General features: G+C 39.1%; 1 protein-coding gene across 2 annotated transcripts in view; it reads left to right on the forward strand.

The window, feature by feature from the left end:
* TMEM163 (transmembrane protein 163) overlaps positions 1-23,304 on the forward strand; it is a 93,919-nt gene that overhangs the window by 39,642 nt on the left and 30,973 nt on the right. For both annotated transcript variants that reach the window (XM_058839347.1, XM_058839348.1), the window contains 2 exons: positions 13,544-13,587; positions 14,730-14,821. In XM_058839347.1, the coding sequence (XP_058695330.1) occupies positions 13,544-13,587; positions 14,730-14,821 (136 nt within the window). The remainder of the gene's footprint in view (positions 1-13,543; positions 13,588-14,729; positions 14,822-23,304) is intronic.

Below are 23,304 nucleotides of genomic sequence, written 5' to 3' on the forward strand. Positions count from 1 at the left end.
ACAGTCTGAGACTCTGGCCTCTGACCTCCTATGCATGCAATCAAATTACCATGAAATACACAGTGAGGTGAGTTCAGAGTACTCTGGAATTCACTGTAATCCTCTTTGCACGGGTGACAAAAAATAACTTGTTCTCTCTGCTTTCCAAAAGTAAGCTACTTTTAATATAATATCACCTACTTGTTTGGATGTTGCAATAGTAGAGTTGATGTGTTTGGGAGGAGTAGTAAATATTTGTTAGACTCTTCTATAACAGGGCTGCAAAGATAACTAACTCATGTGCTTGCAAGCATTAACTTCAGATCATTTACATTCACTTTACACTGCTGATTTTTTTATTCTTGATTTTTCTCTTAAAGTGGCTGAATGAACTCGCTGCAGTCTCTTTTGTGCTGCTGCAAAGCAGATTTAGCATTGTCTTACGGCCCTGAGCCCCAGGCAGCTGGAAGGAAGACTAAGAGCAACCCCAAAACAATACAATAACTTGTAAACATAAAAGGATGTCTCACCTCTGGGGGAGGCTGGGAGTGCAAGAGCTAGCATAGTTAGAGCTGCCATTGAATATGAAATACCTGTTTTGTCTGGGAAGGCTTTGCAGAAGGAAGATGTGTCCCTCATCAGGCAGCAGGAGAGGGAAATCACGAGTGGAATCAGCGGGGGCAGCGGCGTTTGCGTCACCCGGGGGCTCAGGCTGGGGCTGCACCGAGCACGGGGCTTTACAGCCTCCCCTTGCCAAGGAAGGAAAACACCGAGTCTGGCACAGTGGGAATGGTGAGCAAGACATCTTTGGTCAATGTGCAGTGCTGCAGTGATGTTACAATCACAGGCATCACAAAACCCACTGCTTCTACTAAATTAATCTCAGGCTCAAGGGTCAGCATTGATGACTACAAATCCAGACCACTGGATTTTTTGTAAATACAAGTTCAGCATTCTGGTGTTAGTAATTCTAGGCTTCTTGCTTTTTTAAACTAGTAAGTATTCTCAACATGATTTAGAAATTAAAAAAAATAACCCAACCCAAACCCATCATTACTGATATGTGGAGCCAGAGAGTGAATAGATATTGGCTGATCTCTGAAAGGAGAGCAGATGAAGATCTAAGAGTGATAAAAGTGTGTGTGTGTGTGTGTGTGTTCCTGTCTGTGTGTTTGGGGCTTTTTGCTTTCAATAATCTGAAAAAATGTTTTAAAAAATATAGTGTTATATATATAGCATAGCCAAAAATTTTGAAAACTTTTGCTGTCTGATAATTGTAGAAGACCTTTTAACCCATTTAAAATTTTAACACATTTAACCCAATTTCAGAAGGGCAACTGCAGAAATCTTGATACTGGATTTTCAGAAGCTATGATCATCATTTCAGAAAAATTAGGTCAGAGTGTTTTAGGTGATTCCATGGATTGTTGGTGCTTAGTGTCTTCCACTGAAAAGTCATTTGGACTCCAAATGAAGTGTGTATCACCTCTGCTTTAAACATTCCCTGCATACTGACACAACATTTTCATCTTAGTTTTGAAGGCTGCACAACATGAAAGAAAAGCAAAAAGATCAACAGCAGAAAATCTTTGTATGGTAAAAATATATGGATATGCTGCTTGATACAGCAGTTTTTATCCTGGGAATATGTTTGTAAGGCTTTTCAAGAGCTTGCTCCTTGGAGTTGTGCATAGAACAGAAAAGAATAATTGATGTAGTTTGAGTTTTATTGACATGATTACATTTTGTAAATAGCAGTGTACAACTTTGTAATATCCCCCTGTCTTATCATCACATATTTTATGATATTATCTGGACTGTTTTCTGTCTAAATAAATTAAGCTCATCAGACAGGATTGAAAGTCTTCTGTTACTTTGATCAGAATTAGCAGAAGATGTGTCAAGCCAATTACTCTAAAATTGGGCAGATGCAGAGCAGTGTGGTTTGTCAATCACTTAGTGGGTTTTCTTTTGGTTTTACAACTCTGGGGCTGTCAAGGAAGCTCTTCCCAGTCTTTGAATTGCTGGACATGATTTTCTATTGCTGCCTGTTGTCAAGACCATGCAGCTGGAAGAAAACTGCATCAGTTCTAGAATGCTGCAAGACGGTTTGTTTAGAATTACCGCATTTAAAAACTACTAACAGAGCTTGTTTAAAAAAAAAACACAGAACAAAGGAAATTTGCTGGTGTGGCTCACATTTCATTTCAATTTTTGCTTAATGACTTGGGGCTCCCAGCTGATGTGATCCCTTGGGTTTGCTCTCGAGCTGCAGACTGAGTGCAGAGCTGTTTTATGTGTGCCATGTGTCTGTGGCATCCTTGCTGTCGGAGCATCCCCGTGCTACAACACTGAAGGAGGATTGATGACAGGGCTCTTTATTGCAGCCCTTAGCAATAGATTGTTGAGATTAACACATTGTCTGAGGAAGAGATTTGTCAGAAGGGCCTGCAATTCCTCCCTACAGCTACATCCAACAGAGAGCCAGACAGTTGCTTCCCTCCCTAGAAGGTTTGTTTACATTTCAGTTTAGAAAGATAAAAGATAGCACAGAGGATTTACTTTTTCTATTTTACTTTCTGACTTTTGATCTATCTAGCAGAATTGTTTGTGTTCAGAACTTGACTTTTTAATTGAATTTGTGCAAGAAGGGTGAATTTTCATTGCTTGGTGGTTTTTATTAAAGGAGCATTAGTAATCCACTTCAAACTTGAAGATATCCTGGCATTCCAGCAGCTGTACAAGAAGTAGAGCCAGGGTCTGCTTTCTTTTAGTTGGTGAGCTGAAATCAATCCATTTTACTTGAATTACCTGGGCTATCTCACTGCTTTGTGCAAGTAACATAATTTTCCCTATCAGAGATGGAAATGTTAGTTGAATGTTACTTTGATCATGACCCATGATAAAATACAGAGAAATGTGTGATAAAATCTGCCGTTTGGTCTAACTGAACGAACAAGGTAACATTTTCAGTCATCTCTTTATTTCAAATTATCTGGCCATAGAAATGAGTTTTTAGTGTAACAATCTAAGTGATAAACTGCTACAGATTATCTGACAATACAGTAAATGTAAATAAATATTGATAGGACACTACTGAAATTAAATTATGACTAAACTTGCTGATTCAGAGTGACCATTCTTGTTTTGTCATTTTGTAGGTCCATTAGCAAAATGAACCAGTAAAATTTCTTATAATTGTGATAATTTTCCCAATTTACCCTCAGTTCCAAAATATCTGTTACTTTATTCCAATATAGTCCTTCCAGATGTGAATTTTAGTGCTTTGTCTAATGTGCTACATAAAGAAATTCTTGACCACACTGACCAGTAAAGGGACAGCGAATGTTTTTGCATTTTTAAAACTGCACATTCTTAGAGTCTGGGAACACCTCTGTGAGAGTTTTACTAGTTTATGATGTTAAATGGCAGGAATTGAACTCTCACTTGTTAAAACTGAAGATTAAATAGAAGATAACGGGGTATGGGACAGCTGTGAAGAACTATGTCAAGGTGTCCTTAGCATGATGTGCTGTGTGTTTAACTTCTGAGAACAGATCCTCAGGCTCCTACATACTAAAATGGGCTGGAGAATTCTGATCAGACATCTTTTCCCACAGCCAGTTGAGGTATCCAAATTTTTTTACATCAGAAAGCAACTTTGAATTGGAATTCAGTTTAGACATGTATGTAAAATCAGGTTTTAAAGTTTCTCTAGTAAGTAACTGAGCTGCCTGGGATGGTGCATTCCTAATTTCCCTTTATAAAAGGAAAATCTCTAAGATTGTGCTGTACTCTGGCAGCCTGCTTAATTGTACTTGGCAGCTTGTTTTGGCTCTGGAGCTGCTCACCAGCCTTCTAATTAAATAGGGGTGCCCTGATACGTGTCTTGTCTCTGAAATCGATAGGGATGATGAAAAGGGCTGTGAAGGCAACTAATTATCTTTCAACAACCAATGCTTTTCAGTTTGGATCTTCCCTGGTTTTCATATTTCTAAGTTCATTAAAATGCTCAGAGAACAAACATTTTGTAGGAGATGAAATGTCATGAGTGTGAATTTCTTCTGGTCTTGTGCTCACACTCCTTGTTCCATTCTTGGCACATTCAGGAGAGCCATGCATAGAGAAATAAATATAAATCTCCAGGTTTGGTTTTGGGAGGGTGTGGATGGGCTCCAACCAGTGTAGCAGCCTTAGGTCTCCAAATCCCAAATGGAGATGTGAAGAGAATTTATTCTATTTCTGTTTATCTTCCTCAAGAACAGCATTTCAAGACAACCCCCTGTGAGTTAAAGGAGGAACCAAACAAGAATATCAAGAAAAATATCTTCTTTTACCTTCATATAAAAATGGAACACAGATAGGTGGTTACACTAGAAATGGTTTCATAAAAAAAGTTTCAGCCTGACTCTATGTTCTCAGATACCTCAGTTTGAATATAAGTTTTAATAGCTCTTCCTTATAATTTTTTTGGGCATATTCGTTATTTGGTGTCCAGCTGACAGTTTTGTATGGACTCATTTTTCTCTGTTCCAAATTCAGAACTTCTCAAAGGCAGCTAAAATGAGGGACTCTTAAAATAGTCACCTTTGCATTCATGACTCCCACTGCATTTGTGTTCTAGAGGTTTCAGCAGGACAAAAAACAAGCTTTAACACCTATCAGTGGGGGTGCACAAGTCACATCAGTTTCAGTAATTATAATTACATTGTACTAATGCGAGTTAAGGGACAGTGCAAAACTATTTTCAAAATGAATGTTTTTTTTCAGCCCTCGATACACTTCTGAAGACGTGCTGTATTTCTCTATAGAAGGAAATCTGCTTTGATTTTCAGAAGTCTGTTCAAATACTTTAATATAAAAATAGTCTCTCACAACTGTTAAGCTGTAGGAATGCCATAAAGCTCCTACAGATCCTTTCTAATTGGGGTACTGTTTTCCATGGGTAAAGTTTGCAGTTATAAAAGTTAAGGCTTTGACAATGTGAAATATAAAAGGCAGGTCACAGCAAGACTCGGTTTGTTTGAATAGGTAAGATACTGGTGCTGCCTGCTGTCACTTTTTGCAGAATTATTCCATCCTTTCTATTGGTAAAATGATTTTCCCCGTGTGTAACATCCTGGACTGTGGAAGTACCTGCACTCTGTTTTAGAGATAAGGAAAGGATAGAGGAAAGGAAATGTCTAAGGGTTGGCAGTTTGGATCTACCTGCCTTTTCACACAGTTACCCTCTGTCTTCAGAGTCCAGCTCTTCTGGATTATTAAACTTATTCTGGATCTCTGATCTTCAAATATCTCCTGTGGTCCTTGATCCAGTTCTGTTTCCCTTCCTCTGAAATAGGAAGATTTTTTAATTTTTTTAATGTAATTGTAAATATAGTTACATGTCCCTTAAATAACCTCAAACCCCATAACCTCCTCCACACACACACACACACTGAAAGGAAAAGTTAAAATCCATAAAATAAAATAGACTCTAACTTGTTTGGCAGACTTTTCATGGTAAACACAAACTGTTGCAATGCATTTTTTCATATGATGAGCTGCTTAGAACTTCATTGAAATTCTAGGGAAAATGAAAGAACTTTGATTTAAAAAAAAATTGTATATTTACCTGGAATTTCAGTGGAAATATTCCTGTCTGACAGATTTCTATTTGTTCATAAGTTGAAAATTCATCTGTGTTGTACCACGGATAGTAGGTACCAAAAAAAGAGTTCTTACAGTTTATGTGGAAAAGTGAGAATTTAGCCTTTGTGGACAGGTTTTAAATGCTCACCATGGCTAAAATGTGTTTATTTTCTCTAAATTCAAGGACTGTTGGGAAGAGTCAAACTTAAACCATAGGTAGGGCCTTTTTTCTTATTTAACAAGTGTATTTAAGCTACAGGATAGCTGTAATACTTCTAGAAATGTAGATATAATTCTAGATCATGATACAAGACAAAATTCACTAAATCCTCTCTTTATTTCCATCCTCCATGATGCACTTCTCTCAGCCAATTTATATGGAGCAGAGGTTAGATTGCAGTGTGATTCCAGGTATTTAAAACTGGTTTGTGTCTGTCTGTCTTTCTGCTGCTCTGAGGATACTTAATTATTTTTGGTTTTTTTAACAGCATGATTTGTTTTAATGCTCTTGATTTCTAAAATACCCCAACTTGCTCACAGTCAAGCTTGAAATAGTAGCATGAAAATAGAGAGCAAAAATAAATAAAAAATGCCATGAATCTGGAGCTTTGGCACTTGGGCATTTCTGATATATTTCTTCTAGTCTAAATATGGCAAACTTCAAATTGAGCATTCTTTTTAAACTGAAACCAGTAGACTTCTTAACAGGAATGGAGACAAATAACCCTGTCAGGGGCAGGGGATGCTGTTCTCACTGGTTATGCTCTTTTAAGTGTGCTGAGCTTCTAAACGAAAGTTATTAGCAATATTTTTTCTTACAAACACCAGTACGCAGCCAGTAGCAGAGCCAATGATATTCATACATTTATTGTTGGCTGTGCTGCAGTTAGCCTGAATTCTTGCCTATAAATTCTGTGTTAATACATCTGAGCTTTTGTACAATATCTGTCTTTAATTACCTTTTTGAAAGGATCGCTTCATCTTTTTAATGTGACTACGGGACAGGAACTTACCAGAATCTGAGAATAATGGCAGCATTTCATCTCTTTGATTAACAAATCAAAACTTTCAATGACTGGTAAAAATGTCTAATCTGTGTCCAAGCTGTTACATGTTTGAGGATACATTTATAAAACATGAGTTCATTCAATCCCTATGAAGCTTCCAGAAACCCTTTAGGTCAGATAAGGGTCTTCATCTCTGTGCCTGCCTGATAATTTTGTTTTAAATCAACTGGTCAGACTCCCAAGAGCAGTTGTTTGTTTTTTTTTTCCTTTTGTGCTGAGTAGAACCTCAAAGCTTCTCTTGCCTCCAGTCAGTAAAACAAAAAATGGGAAAAATTTTGTGTTTGGAAAATCTCCCAGGTCATTAAATCTAGATAACCCTTGTATGGATACAGCACGTTACAAATCTTGGCCAGAGGGCTTTAGAAAGAGCTGTTTAGTGTGTCTGATATCACCCAACATCTGTGGCAATTTGTGGCTTTTTAAACCAAGGTACCACTCCTTCCCTGTCCCTGTTCAGGGGGAAAGTGCTTCCTTTGGTTTTGGGAGCTTACTCCAGGCTCAAAGCTACAAAGCTTGTAGGCACAAGCGGCAAAAACCTCCCTGGTAAAAGTGGAGTTACAAGCATTTGCAACATTCTAGGCCATTTCAGTTGTTATATTTGGAGCTGGGGCATCAATAATACATAGTTTCATTAAAAGACAATGTGCTTTAATGTCATTGCAGTGAGTTATTTTGGGCATTTCAAGTGACCCCATTTGAAATACAACAGATGAAAGTATGCACCTGTATATTCAGTTGCAGAGAGTTTGCACCACATATCTAGCTCCTTTTTTTATAGACCTAAAAGTTTCATTATTTCTATTCTGAAATGCCAGCATATGCATTTAGTATCCCAATAAAGCTCAACTGGAGCTGTAACATATGGGCTCTCTTTTCATTCCGGCCCCCTGGAAAGCCAAAACTAAACAAAAAGACCAAGTCCTCCTTTGCTCTGATTTATTTCTGCTTTTTTTTTTTTTTTTTTTTTTTTGAGATAATCTTGTTTGAAAACAGAAGGTTGGCACCTGAGAGAGGAAGCACGGGAGTGTGTGAAGCAGTGGGATGCCAGACAGGAGGGATCCTGCTCTCTCCTGTGCTTTGCAGAGCACTTGCACATGCTGGAATATTGCTGGAATATTGTTCCTGCACAGGCTCTGAGCAGCCCTGGAAATTGCTGCTGATGGGAGCTGCCTGATTTCTGGCTTTACAAACAACTTTCCCTAAAGAAATGGTTCCTGGTGTTCATCTCTAGTGATGCTGGGCAAGAGTGCTATAGAAAATTGACAGCTCTGGTGTAGTTGGCTGACCATTTATTAGTGCTCTACTCTCTGAAGGGTGGCAGGGAAAGCCTGGTGTATATAGAAGATATTTCAGCAGCTGTTAAAAGATATCCCAGACATTATTCTTTACTTTTTCTGAAATCAGGAACAGATTTACTGTCAGTGTGCGTGTGTCTCTGCCATTCAGGGGCTTTATATCAGCCTTCTTTATGCCACTGCTATGCTCAGCTTGCTGTGTACTGCAGCTGGGTCCTGTTCTTCACAAGGGTCATGGTTTCATCATTTGAAAAGCTACCCCTTGCTTTCCAGTAGGATTATTTCACACTTCAGGGCTGGGCAGCCCTGTGAGTTTGCCCAGCTGGCCCATTTGTGGGACATGCCAGGGGAGGCCTGGCTGCAGGGAAGGTGAAGGCAAAACAGAAGGGAATCTGCAGCCTAAGTGAGGCTTAGGACTGGATTGTTTTGCTATTCTTTGTTCTTTGTTACTATTGCTGAGTTCCATGGTATAATGGATAATAAGTGTCAAATGGAAACAGAAAACATGTAAGCAAAGGAAGTTATGGGAGAACTGCACTTCTTTTCAAGAACCAGAGAAACAGGTCTTAAAAACTTGTGAAATTGAAACATTGAAAAATTAATGACTTAATATAGAAAATCCTGAAGTCAGTGATAATAATAACAACAACAATAACAATAATAGCAATAAATAATATTAAAAAATCTGCTAACACGTGAACAAACTGGAAAGCGCTGTTTTGATTAAACTCATAGGAAAACCTTTGTACAAAGTCCTGAAACTTTCTTCTTCTATAATAATAAATGAGGAATACATTCAACTTATATATGCTGTTGCATCTCACTGAAGTAAATGAAGTTCACAGCTGCTAAAAATGTGACCATTTCCAAACAAACAAACAAGCAGAATAATTAACTGTGTAATAGACAAGGAAAGACAATTATTCCTGGAAAGCTTTACTACTACCAAGAGCAAAATTTGTTACCTTACTGAATCTGAGATTATTTTAGGATGCTTTGAGGATTTTTGTGGTTTCTTGGCCTGACAGTGATACCCCAGGCAGTGGCAGAGCTGAAGACCTGGCTCTAGAGCCTCGTTCACTCAGTGCCCAGAGCTGAACTTCCCCAGGGACTGAAATCTCCTAGGATTCTCCTGCAGCTCATTCTGCACAGCGTTGCTGTGACACCTTTCAGGCAGGTGGAAAAATGAACCCCCTTAGGGACTTCTTTAAAATTGGTTGTAAATTCTAATGAGATGAAGATTCAGGTTTGAAGTGCATTAAATTAAAGCTTTGCTTGGTAGATACATAACAGTGTAATGGTACTGAGCAGAAATAAGGGTCTTTACCATTTTGATGCAATATAAACTGAGAAAATGAGCCAAAGATTTTGTGTAGATAATGCTGGTATGCTTTTGCCAGGTACTTTTGGGATAGAAATATGGATCTAGAAGGATGACACTGATGGATAGCTCTGGATCTACCCATGTAGATAAGGGATCTGGCAGACTTGTATCTGAGATGCTGAATGTGTGGCAATTTCTAGTTGTTGATCGCAGAAATTTAATGCATGTGCATAAAAATCTTGAACTTTTGCTCTACTAGAATTTTGGGGAAAGGAGAAGGCACCTGAGGAAAGGTATGTGTACCTGTTGATTTGGGTCAGTAACGTTTTTAACAAGTATTAACATTATCAGATGTGTCTGTTCTTTGCCTTCAGTTGTTGTGAGGGATTTTTAAAAAAATAACTGCTAATTTGTTTTTCTCTCTTTGAAATGAATTTATTTTGAAATATTTGTTGTAACGTTAGTTTTAGATGTTTTACCAACACCAGGCAATGAAAACAGACTGTATTTCAGTCTCACTTCTGATTCAGCAGAACTTCCAGTTCCTCTTGCTCATGACTGCACAACCTGCAAGATCTTCATGGTAATAATATATAGAGACATAAACCCACCACTTTCAGTGGTGTTCAAATTGCCTGGCTGATTTCTGCCAAGTGCAGGTCATGTGCTTTTGAAGCCTTGGTATTTTATATGCTCACATCCAAGTGTGTCTTTCAGAAGGACTAATATCAAAGCAAACATGATGGAGTCATTGTCCCATCTACAGGAGCTGCCTGAAAATATTTTTTCCCTTTCTGAGTAGGTATGAGGAGATCTTTATGACAGGTGGAGGAGCAGGTTTTTTGTACCCTCTCTCATTTGTAGTCAGACTCATCCCAAAAGTTTTTGTTTGAAAGACCTGGAGTCAGAGTTAATTTTCTATCCTATTTCTTGTCTCCTAGCTTTGTACATAAAGGTTCCAGGGAGTTCTTCCAACACCGGGGAGGAAATGAGAGTCCCAGGGTAATGCAGGCTTCTCACCCTAGAACAAACGTGAGCTGGATTAAACCTGACAAAGGCTGGGGGCAAACTGGATGTCTGGAAAGTTAAATTGCAACTATTCTGTGGAGTTAAGGCCCTAGTTACATGATTTTTTTCTGGGCCACATGAAAGGAATAAACCCCATATTTTGTTGAGAGTAGAATGTGTGGGAAATAAGCTTTTTTTTATTTTTTATTTTTTTATTTGGAATCACTTTGAAAGGGGTGAAGGGATTCCAGCAAAACCTGACCTACAGGCTGGCAGATTTCACAAACTGATATTGCTGTGCAGGTGGAGACAGCAGTAGATTTGTTGCTTACGCTGCTGCCTCTATTTTTAGTTTCTGACTGCTTGCAAGTTCTGTTTACAAATGTCAGGAAAATGCATTAGGATTATCTGCTTTATTGTAGAGGTAATAAAACGTTGTCCAATTTAGCCAATAAAACAGCTAAAAGCAGGCTCCCTCTGTCGTGGCAGTGTAGCTGCTAAATGAGGCCTCACAGTGGTTTTAAGCTGCCTGCTCTGTTCTTTCCTCATTACTTGTTCCCCACCATTGTTCTGCCTCAGTATGGAGTCTGGGATTCTCTGGGGGTATTTTATTCCCATCTGGGAGCAGCTGAAAATGCACTTTGAGAAGAGGGAAGGTGAGGGATGAGCAAGGCCCATCCCTGCAGTGCCCTACATCGCTCCTGGAGCCCAGCAGTGGTACTGGAGCTGTAAGGAAGGAGCACAATTATTCCTTTGCTCAGGGCTCTCAAATGCTTGGCTGCTAAAAAATACTTCCCCAAGAGCCCTTTCATCTTCAGTGCCTGGAGTGGGAACCAGTTGTTTTTAGTGGATGTGGTTGGTCTGTTGCAGCCTCTATTGGCTGGTGCCCTATAATCCAATATTAGAGCTGCTTTCATTGCCACCAGCCTGGATTCGTGCACAAACATCCTGTTTAAGCTGGGATGACTTGCTGGGGAGCTTTATGACTGTACTTGCCAGCTAGAAGTATTAATGTGTTTAAGTCAGGGCTGAAGGTGCTTTAACATTGTTATTTGACTCTGAAAGAAAAAGAAATACGTTGTTTATCCCATTAGAAAACAAGCATGTAAATAAATAATATAGAAATACATCTTTCCAGTGCTTAAAAGGTCTTCATTACCTTTATTATGGCCTTCAAGCACTAAAAGTTAGTGTTGTGGGATGCCAGCCCTAGTCATATTCACTAACTATCAAAAATGTTTGAGCAGAGTTGTGACACTGTTAGCTAATACTTGTTTTTCATTGCTGTTTTAGATAGCTCAGGACAAACAGATTGTGTGTTACTGCTGTGATAGAATACATAAAATAAAAATAGTTCTCATGCTGAGTTCCCTGTGCTTTAAATATACCAAATATGTCCCCTCAAGCATCCATAAGGTGTGGCTATCTGTGTGCAGTTCATCACCAGAGAAATTATATATTCATTTTTAAAGGAACCATAAAATTAGTTTGTTTAAAGTCTGGATCAGAGTTGGGAAAGAAACCGGCAATTTAGTAAAAACTGAGGAGTTAATTCCACTAGAGGGGTAAGCTAGAAATAGAAGTAGGAGTAAAAGTGTTGCTTTGAACTGCATCATATGGAAGCAGCAATGACAGGAACATTGCAGGTTTGTATGTACCTGTGAATCCTCATAAATTTTTTTGCAACTTCTGCAGATTCTGAAACTATATGCCTCTAAGGAGGCAGACAATGAAAATTTGATAGGCAATATTATGCAGTGAAGTGTTGAAATTTGCAGATCACTGGCAAGTCTGACCAAGAAATATAGCTTCTTTTTTTACCTAGGGAATGAAGTGTGGGAAATTATGGTTTAAAAATAAGAGTGAGATGTAAATCTACACTGTTTCAATACTCCTCAACTTTGAGAAAATTGGAGTCTGGAGAGCAACCTTGATGACTTTTCTTTGTGTTTTGGCCGAATGTATTGATAAAGTCCAAATATTTGTGACATCTGGCATGCTTGTGACCACACCTAGGTCTCAGATCCAAAACAAAAGGGTTTTTTTCCCAAGAATTTAATTTCTGTTTATCCAGGTAAGTGCCACTGAATTGCAGCTTGCTGTTATTGAAAAGAACAGTCAAATCATAGTGTTTCTCTTCTGCCAACCTGCTCTCATGAACACTGAGAATTAGATATTGTGTTTGTCAGCCTAAGACTGACAAAGTCATAAATGAGTCTGTTTTTTTGGTTTATTTGTTTTTTTCCTACAAAGATGTGTTCTTGTTAAATTAGCTGATATCTGTTCATATAAAGAGTAATCAAATCAATCCTTTTAGGCTTTATTTCAAGCCCTCTTAATACTGGAGCTGGAGTTCTGTGGGTTTATTCAGAGAGCAGAGGTTCAGATGGGCCTTCACAAAACACAGCAATTAGGGTGGAGCTGCTCAGAGCTTGGCTGTGAGTCTGAGAGCTGCATTTGGTGAGCTCCCATCTCCAGGAGATTCCTCTTCCACTGCTGCCTGCTTCTTCCCTGGAATTCCTCTGGGTTATTGAAGTTTTTGCTCTGGCACAGGCCTTCCTAGAACTGGAAACTGAGGCGATGAATTTAGAATGTGAGGAGTAAAATTTTTTAAAAAATGAGGTTTTTTTTCTAGGTATTAGCCTATTTCCAGAGCCTTGATTATTTTTTAGAAGGTACTATGTGATCAAAACCAGGACTGGTCAAAATTTTTCCTACTGATATTTTTGCATTGGAAACCACTGAAATGATGGGATCTGAAGCATTTCCTGGGGCTGTGTGAGTTACCCTTGGGCTTTTTGCTGAAAAGATGACACTCAAGAAGTCTCAATGGGCCTGTGTAGTGTCCTGTCATCCAGGTCAGATGGCCTGAAATGCCTGGCTGGAGCAAGGAGCACTTTGAGATGTGTTTTCTGAGAGTTTGATATTGTGGCTTCAAAATGTTTTTGCTCAAATCTGTATCTAAAACACAGCTTGCTTCATGATCAGGGCATGCTGCTCCATCTCCCCCATTACAGATTTGGAAGAAATCTCTTGAGTGCTCTGACCATTTCCTGTGGCATCAACGTGTCTCTCTTTGTAGACATTTTTTAAGTGTTGGGTCAGGTTGTTCCAGTGGGAATTGGGTGAAAGTAAATACATGTGTTAAAACTGGTTCTGTAGCTCTTGAACAACAGAAAAAGAAAAAAAAATGCGAAGAAAATTGAAAGTGACTCTAAATAATATTTTCTTTTCTTCAGCTGTCTCCGTAATGAGATACAGTGCATCATCCTTTGGATTTGCTGTAAGTAGCCATAGAATTGAATTATTATCTACTCTTTCTTTCTTTTCCAAAGGCTTTCTCTGAATATGAAATACTGCATCTTTTTCTTATGATAAATTCATGGAAAAGTATGTAAAGTCAATAATAGATTAGAAAAACTATTGTTGAAGTCAAGCATCAGAAAGGGTGGCAAAGATACTCTAATTATACTTTTTCAGTTTCTGTCCATTTAGTCCCATCCTGGAGTTGATACCCATTCTGATGCCTTATTGTTGATAGGTGTTATCCACCAGATATAGTTTTCTTATGCAAAATCTCTAAATTAAAAATCAGTTTTGTTGTTGAACTTGAGCCAAATTCTGAAGTTCCCTTCTGACCTCTTCCCATTGAAGGTGATGGTAAGACTGTTATTGACTTTGGAACGACAGCTTTCCTCTCCAGTCCTTGCCATGACTTTCCAGATTAGTGGCAGAGCAAAAAATTCCTAACGACAAGCAATGACTCATATCAAATAATTTATCTTTAGCTTTCAATTTTGAAGGTCAGATTGACTCTGTAGGAAGTTTGACATGAGAGTGAAAGTTCTTACAGTGGGACAAACCTGATTTTCAGTGTTCCTGACACCAAATCTGCATTAATTGGGAATACAAACATGGCAATTTTACTGATGATACAGAATAATAAATTCATATAGGATGAAATCTGGGTGGAATTTTGGAGAAAAAGTTAATATTTTCTTGATTGGAAACAAAAGCTATTGCAGGAAATTAGTGACTGTAGGAAAAAGGAATGCTTGACAGGCATTTTTCTATGCTTATTTCTTTACAGTCTTTGCATTAGAATCATATTAGTATTGTAACTCTCAGAGTGCTACAGCGGCAAACTGGGATGTGTGTTTTTTTCTTAACTTCTTCACAGGTGATAGATGAAAAATTCAAATTTTTGTAATCCCTTGATTGACTTTCTGAGCTCCGAAGTGTATGATTTTGCAATAATACAAGACGAAAATGTGAAGATCAATTCAACAAACATAAATCCTGCTTTCATTAAAGTGATTTATTTGAAGCTTCTTTGTGCCTGCGTGGCAGGATGGTAAATGCATTGCTTTTAGTGCAGGGCACATTTGATGGCCCACAAAACAATTGCCTCTGTATCTCTTTCAGTTTGATGCCACCCTGGATGTGTTGTCGTCAGCGATAGTTCTGTGGCGTTACAGCAACGCAGCCGCTGTGCACTCTGCACACAGGGAGTACATGTGAGTACACTTCATTACTTCTGCCTCTGGCAGGGGCCTGCAGAGCTTTTGTTGTCAAGCTGGGAGGCTGCAGGTTCCAGAGCTTTGACAAAAACATTTTGTCATGTCAGCAAGCATCCTTTCCCTCTGCCAGCTCACTGCTTGCTCCCAAACTTGCTCCTTAGGCAAACCTCCCTGTAATTGTGATTTTCAGTTTCTTTTTAGCCAACATAGCAATGGTTGGGCCTTTGAAATTTGTTTTCCCTTGCAGCACCTGTATCAAATGAACTGTATTTGCAGTCTGTAATAGATTTGTATATCTTTAATTTTCCATCTTACTGAATCATTCTCACTAGAGTATGCTTTCCAAAATTGTTGCTTGTGTAATGTTCGTACTTCCCTTAACAAACTTGAATATGAATCACTTCAACTTTTTTTTTAAAGTAAGATTATAGCAGTGATGCATATCTTCTTTATGTTTACTTTGCAAGCAATTTTTTTTCATATTTAATGCTTGCTGTAAATATCCTATGGGGGGGAAAAAGTCTTTACATATGCAATGCAGTATTGATCACAATGGGAATTGTGCTCTGCATCACTGTGCAGCATTTCTATGGGTGATTCATATGCTAGCTGAGAAGATCAGGTGGAGATTGACTCAAGAATTTTTCCAACTAGTGCATAAAGAAGATTTAAAATTCCTTCTCAAATTTTGAGCATCTAGGTGGAGAATTACACTATATTTGCCTGTTTTTTGGTTTTTCTCAGTACTGCCATTGCTGGCAGCATCCAATCTGGCTGGAAAATAGTCCAACTGCCCCTTGGAATGGACTGCACTTTTACAATAAAGGGGGATAAGGTAGGTTTTGTGCTGAAACACCTCTAATGATGGCCCCTTATTAAAGGGCAGCTTAATGAAACTGAAGGTTGCATAACTGGTAGGATCAAAAAAATCAAAACAACAAAGCACAAAAAATCAACAGCAAAAAGCCACACTGGAGGGTCTCAATCACATCTTCACAATCTTTTTCTAAAAACTGAGGAAAAGCAAGCAGTATTTCTACATGCATTAACTCAGGCTCATGCAACAGCTTGCCAGGGCTGTGAGTTTCTTTCTGGCAGGGCTCCATACAGAACAGTTTGGAATAAAAGGCCATAAAAGACTGATGTGGCATTGATTCATAAAAATAAGGTCAGAAAAATGTGATTAAAATTAGTCTTGCACAGCTTTGGAGATTTTAACAGATATTTTCTTAGTATCTTGCTTTTGTGGGTGTCCACAGAGATTCCTGTCAACATTTAATGAACATATTTTTGAAATCTCCTTCTGTTGAGCTTTTTCAGAACCTTGTAAAGTATTTAGAAGAGAAAATAAATCCCAATACAAAAGAAGACTCAACATGTCCCTATGGCTAAGCCAGTAAAGTGAACAGGCGAAGTAGTAAACATATTTTCCTGTTTTTTTATGCTATTTTTTAATTTGGTTTCATATAATCCCTCTGCTTTACATAAGGCTAAATTAAGTCAGTGAATTACTTGCCATGCCCATGAGCTGAAGACAGCTAAGGTTACACGATGAGTTCAGTACCAAGTGAAAGAATGTTCCCATATGCTGGGATTATGAATCACCGGATAGTCAGCCTGGTTATCCCTCTGTTTCCAGAGCTGACAGGAGAACCACCACAGTACTGACAGCAAAGAGATGGGGAGATTGTTGTGCTGCTTAAGGCAACTCTTTCTGTGTCAGATTTTTGAGGGAGGCACATTTCTAATTTCCTGTTGCATTTAATCAATCTCTAGCTTGAAACACTGCATGTAATTATTTTTCCTCCTCGATGCTGGGAAAATGTTGCAATGACGCCTGCTGGTTGCTTGCTCAGCTTATGAATAAGCTAATACAATATCTTTGTATCATATCTGCCTCTACCTCCACCTGCTCTGCCACAATCCCTGTTTTCTGGGGGCCTTCTCCCTGACTCCTGGACAGTGGTGGAGCAAATTTGTGTGGGTGCCTAGGTTGTGCTGTGTGTTATTCCTGGATTTGTGTGCCTGGCCATATTCTGCCTTAGTGCAGGGGTTTGTTTACCAGAATAAGGTGTGCCAGAGTAGCTTCAGTTTAGTTCTTTATTTATAGGTCTGTCTTTTATTGATTTAAAGATTACATTTTCCTGTGTACCCTAACATATCTGAAAAAATCCCCAGCTCCTTGGCAAAAGCCAAGTGGAACTGCCAATTAATTGTGTTTTGCAAATTTATAAAACTTCCCGTTTCATAAACTTGACAGCAAGAGATTGATCCAAAATCTGTTAAAATCAGAGTAAAGCCTCTCATGGAAAGGCAGCGTTAGATTCAGTCTTGGACGTCATTGAGAGAGAACATAAAGATAGCCTGAAAAACACACCCCCAGGAAAAGGCAGAGAGAATACAGCCTGACTCATGATGTGCTATGAATTAAATACTGAGAATAAAATGCTAAGATGTGAAAGAGATGTGTAGTCTTACTTAAGCTGCAGCCATATGGCAGTTGGAGCTGCAGCATTTGATGGGCTGGCACTCGAAGGCTACAGAAGTGCTCGCTGTGCCAAATTCTGCTAGGAGGAACCAGTGCACTTCCATTTGACTTCAGGGGAATTGGAGTGCTCAAACCATCATGCAAATGTCTCCTGCTGAGTTTAACTCCGTTTAATGCCTTTTGTTTTTATTAGATCATTTGGTTTCTCTTGTTTTCTGGGGTGAGATGAGAAGGTACTTTGTCAGTTTTCATATCTTTGGTTCATCCCTTCCTTCCAGGGTGTCAGCCACAACACAGAGCTCAGAAGAGGCTGAACCCCTGGCAGTGGCACCAGTCCTGTAGCCATTTGTTGATTCTCCAGATTGAGACATCTCAAATTTCTGTTCTTTGACTGGGAGAACTGACAAGAAAACTCCTTTTGCTCTTTTTGCTCTTTTTTTCCTTTACTGACACTTCCAGGGCTCTGTCACCCTTCCTGCTGCTGCTCAGACTGCTCCTGGATGTGTCATTGGTGCCCACAAGAAATAAAAGCAGAGGCTAAAACATTCACCAGCATTGGGAATTAAACCACTGCAAGGTTGTAGGCCTGCTTGACTCTGCCTAGCTGGCTCATTGATGAAAGAGCATGTGGGAGTGGGATGAATATTTGATGTTTTTTAGGAGAGTCCTTGAAAGAATTGTAGGTCTTGAGGCAAAGCAAGAGTTGGGAAGGACTAGAGATGTCTGGGAAGAGAGTCAGGGTACATGCATAGTTCATGAGTACTCGATCTGCTCAGTGCGATCTGCTAGGTTGTAAATTAACATGCAGGAAATGTAAAGGTGCTGAACAAGTCATCAAAAAGCAATGATCAAGGAAGCAAAGAAAGAAAAGATTGCTGAAATAACTGGAGAAATAATTTGAAATCTCCACTGAAGATGAAAATTTACAACTGAAATTGACTGAGACACTTAAGATGTGCGAAGAAAAGTGAATGGTCCCCCTGGCTCCTCTCCATAATCAGTTTACAAATGCCTTGAATATTCTGCCTTTAGTAAACCTTTAGCAACTTAGTAGCTTATTGGGTTGCTGAAGCGAATATAAATCTGTTGAAAGAAGAACTTTATTGACACTGGTTTGGCAAGAGTGGTTTTTCATGTGCCAAAATAAACTCAGTAAATAGCTGTAGAAGAAGTTTCTTAATAGAAGACTGGAAAAAGATCTCATGGGATGTTGAACTAGTCACTGGCTATACAGCCAAGGGCAGCTTTTAGCTTCTGTTAAATTCAGGAATGAAGGACATGGTTGGAGAGCAGGAACTGTGTCTGAGGAGAAAGTGAGAAATACCACCAAAAAAGGATGGATTGGAAAAGCTGAATAAAAAAATTACATGTACACAGCCATGTGGGAAAGTGTTAAAACCCAGAGCTGATTCAGTACAGCTGGTTGGAAACATCTTGCTTTTCTGTACAATGCAGTACAGGGCCCAGTATCTGCCTATGCCTGTGGGATCCACTGATTCTGGGATTTTTGGCCACTGGGTTTTTTATTGCACAATCCAACTCTGTACAGCATATTTAAACCAGTGATTCTTGACAGTTGCAGCTGGTGTTTGCTATATATTATTTTTGTTGATGGTATCAAGTTAAATTCTTTGCTTCCCAGGAACCAGTCTGTCAACATCTTTCTTAAGCCAGTGCCAGAGTAAATAGGAAACCTGACTCATAATGAACATTCTGGATTATGGCAACAGCAGAAAACACACATTTCTTACATCTCTTTCACTGTTTTGGTGTTGTGGTTTTGTTTGTTTGTTTGTGGTTTTGATTATGTATTTCAGACTCTGGCTATGCATTCCTTAATTATCTTATAAGAAAATTAAGTTGTATCATGGACTAATCGTTTTAAACACACTTGTGGTGCTCTATGTTGCCATGACATAATAAATAATAAGTCCAGATATGTCCTTTTTATTATATATTGGTGGAGCTGTTGTCTGAAACATGAGCAGTAATACTAAAATTACAGGAGTGAAAATCTATAGCGTGGTAGACACGGTGCAGATTTCTGTCATACCTCCACCTGCTCCTGAGAAAGCTTTTTGCAAGAGGAAAAGAGTCATTTTTCAATTAGACATTACTTAAATGATTTACTATGTGCCTGTAACTTAACTTTCATCTCCACACCTCAGCTGTGGCTGTGGATTTAATCCCTTCAGGAAGCCAAGACCATTTGCCACGTGAAGAAAGCCTGTCCTGGAGATTTTCTTCCTAATAGGTTTCTAAATTATGGGGAGGATGGACTGGTTTACAAATTAGGGGGAAGTGAGATGTTCTTACCTGTTTTGACATTCAGAAGAACACACCTGTAAGAGCTTAACCCAAGAATTTCTAATTTAGCTTCAGCTAAAAGCAATCTCTAAGAAAGATATTTGACTGCTCCTGAGCAGAGATGACATGAGAAATCACATGAGAAAACGTGATGAGACCCTAAGACAGAGAGAGCCTCTCCTTCCAAAGTAATTGTAACCCTTTTTTTCTCTCTTGCTCATGTTCAGATGACACCACTTGGGAATATTTACCCTGGTGTCTGGTCATGGGGAGCCTTGCAGAAGTTACACTGAATATATGTGCATTGCAATTAGGCATATGGGAATATGGGTTTGTGACGTATCCTACTTTTGCACTCATAGCTTGAAAGAATTAGAAGCCACCTTTTGTGGCTGTCATAGTGCAAAGTTAGGTCTGGCTCTTCTGTCTTCCTCTGGTTCAAAAAGAAAGCATATTGGTCTACATGGTTTCAGGGTTTTTCCTCTCTTGGTTCACAGAATTAAATAAAGCCGCCCACATTTTCAGTATTTCTATTGTATTTAAATTTTCATGTGAGGATTGGCTCTGCTGTGCTGGTTAACCCAGCTAAATGAGCACTGTCTATTTAGGCAGTGTTGAATGAAAATAATCCTCTGGGTTCAGACCCAACATATCAGTCACATTGAAAAAACTGTGGATAATTTTATCTATACCATACACACGAAAGAGACTCAAAGCACAGATGGCAAAATCCGCACCTACCCACAGCTCAGGGCAAACCTCTGTGGCTGGAGGCAAAGCTCTTTTGTGATGAGTGAATGGAATACCTAAGTGATCTGGAAAAATGTCAAACGCATGGAGCTGCAAACAGAACCTACCTCTGCAGCTCGTGTGTGGCTCTCAGCTACCAGGAGTTTGGCCTCACACCACATTTTCATGTCTCTCCCACAGAATGAGGCACAGTGAAGAGTTTTCAAAGGGATTGCTCACCTGTGCTGGGTTATCTGCTTTACAGGAGAAGTATAGTTGGTTTTTTTTTGCAGGAGAAGTACAGTTTCTTTTTAACCACTCTGAAAATTTCTAAACCATTCTTTCTTCTGAAATATTTGGCCAAAATTCTACATCCAAGTACAATGCTAGATACAATAGGTGCTTCATTAGGCTGACTTAATAAACATCATAATTTCTCCATAAATTCATTTTCCCATATTCAGACAAAAGTAAATCAATCACAGACTTTGCTCTTACCCAGACAGAAATACATGTATGCCTACGGTTGTGCATGCACCCCCAAAAATCATTCCACATACAAGTTATATTAAATATGAAATAGAAAAATGTATATATTTATATATTCTAAAATCTGTTTCAAAAACTGTGGCATCTGTAGAGTTGGCAGTGATTTTACTGGAGCTAGATCCAAAACCCTTGAAAGCCTTTCCTTCTACTTGACTGGTAGTTGATTAAGCAGGATTTGTGTGTATTGCCTAGTATTTACAGGTAGGCCTATGTATATAAAATCAGGACTATGATGTTTCCTGTGCTGGAATTTGATGATCACCATAAAAATGAATATTATAGAAGTTCTCCAAAGGCTTTAATTTCCAGGTTCAGGGGAATAGCAGAGTCTCTGATCATCTGCTGCAAGTGCAGGAGCAGTGCTGAAGCCAGGAGAGTGGTTGTAAGGCAGGTGTACTCCAAGTGCAGCTGCAGAGTCTGTGCAGATCTAGGAACTAGAAAATAGATCATGAGAAGTTTTAAATTCCCCCCAGTTGTAGAAATGTCTGTTAGTGTTTCCTGGCAGATATTCCATACCTGGGGTATCAAATTATTTATGGAACCGTTGCCCCAGTTCAGCTGCATGATGTTAAAGTATGTAAATACCCTGTTCTGCAGCAACTAGTTGAAATCCTTAGGGATAATAAAAGTTTTAGAAGGCCTGTAACATTTTCAGCATGAAATGGTTCCCTGGCAGAGCTGATTTGAGTCTCAGACATAAACAGCATTTCTCCTTCATGCCTTTTAATAAGTTAGATCACATGATATCACAACACACTTTTCTAACACAAGAATTGAAAAAATGACTTTTAGTGGTCATTTGGACTATTACTTGTATTTTCTTTATTGTGTAACATAGTTTGGGCTTATTTTTTTTTATGGTGAGAAAAAAGGAGTAGCTGTAATGATGCTGATCTGGATCCTGGCAGTTGGGGGTGGATTATGGAACATGTGTGATGAACAGCAAGCCCACTTTTTTCCTTTTAAAGTGCATCTTAAATTGACTCTATTCCCCCCTCACCCAGCACCAGGCAGATGTAAATACTCTGAACAGCTGTGGTTCTGTACAGTTTGGTGTCCAAAACCTCTTCAGGAACTACACCTGATAACAGATAAGCTACACCAGTAGCTGCCCAACTGGACACAAGGAAGCTTTAGATTAGCAGTAGAGCATGACAAATAAGCAGGAATCTCAGGACTGAAGCTGATATTGCATCTTTTGCCTGTGTATTAGCATATTATGTCACAGTGGCTAGTTCTTTTTAGAGAAAGTCCTTAAATGAGTTTAAGAGGCAGATGTTTTAGTTGTCAGAGTTCTGGATGTCACCCTGATGAAAAATGTGACTACAGTGGTCTCAGCAATGTTGCAGAACAGCAGCAAATGTTAGTGAACAGCTGCATGGCAATTTGGGTGCCCCTGTTTAAAGTAAAGAGCAGTGGAGCTGTGGCACAGTGTGCTGTAGACTGCACAGGCCCTTCCTGCCCCAGAGGTACAGTCCCCACAACAGAGCTGTGGCTGTCACCTGCCCCTGCAGTGTCTGGGCTGTGTGCAGGGGCTGTGGCTGTGCTGACAGACATCCCCAGCACAGCTCCTTGGGGCTCCCCTCTGCTTCTTTACACGCCCTTCTTTCATGGCAGGAGTGGTCCTTGCTCAATTCCTCCTATTCCTCACTTGCGTGACAGCAGATTTTCTCTACTGTGCTTATCATCATCTCCATCAGGTAGATCCCACTGGTTTGCCACCAGAAAATCATTTTTTGGTGACCAAATTTGAACCTTTTTCCTCCCAAATTCTTATCCTTTTGGATTCCAACATTCAGTTTTGGCTACACTTGAGAAATTCTGGGCTGGCAGTAACTGGCATTATTAATTTGGGTGCTGTAGGCTATGAGAGGTGCCATAGTTCCAGTGTTAAATGAAAGCAGACATAGCTTTGTTAAAACAGGCTCTCATCTAGAGGAAATGTGATGCAGGTCATTGCAAGTTCCAAGTCAGTAATGAAGGAGCAGTCACAGAATGTAATTTGTCTTTGGTTTTGGGCAGAAGGAATGAATAGAAGAGTACCAGCAAGGCAAAGAGATAGTAAAGGGCTCCTCTCGTGTGGGTAGACACAGAAGACAGCTGAGGAAAAAGTGTGTATACAGAATAAGGAATACAGTGAAGGAATACTTCATGCTCAAAAAATATTTTCCTAACTTCTGTCAGCAAAAACCTCCTGGACAATTGCCTTCCATGTTATACCAAGTGACTTTCTCTGAAGGATTCCATACATGATATTCACTCTGTCAGCCACTAATACTAAAACTCTTCTAATCATAGGGAAACAGGATTTAGAACTTTTACCATTTTTATTAAAATAATTACTTTTATAAATTTTTTTTTCTTACTTTAACTCTAGAGGTTTTATTGGTGGGTTTACTCAGAGATT

The sequence above is a fragment of the Poecile atricapillus genome, chromosome 5, assembly GCF_030490865.1.
Source record: "Poecile atricapillus isolate bPoeAtr1 chromosome 5, bPoeAtr1.hap1, whole genome shotgun sequence".
In the NCBI taxonomy this organism is placed as follows: domain Eukaryota; kingdom Metazoa; phylum Chordata; class Aves; order Passeriformes; family Paridae; genus Poecile; species Poecile atricapillus.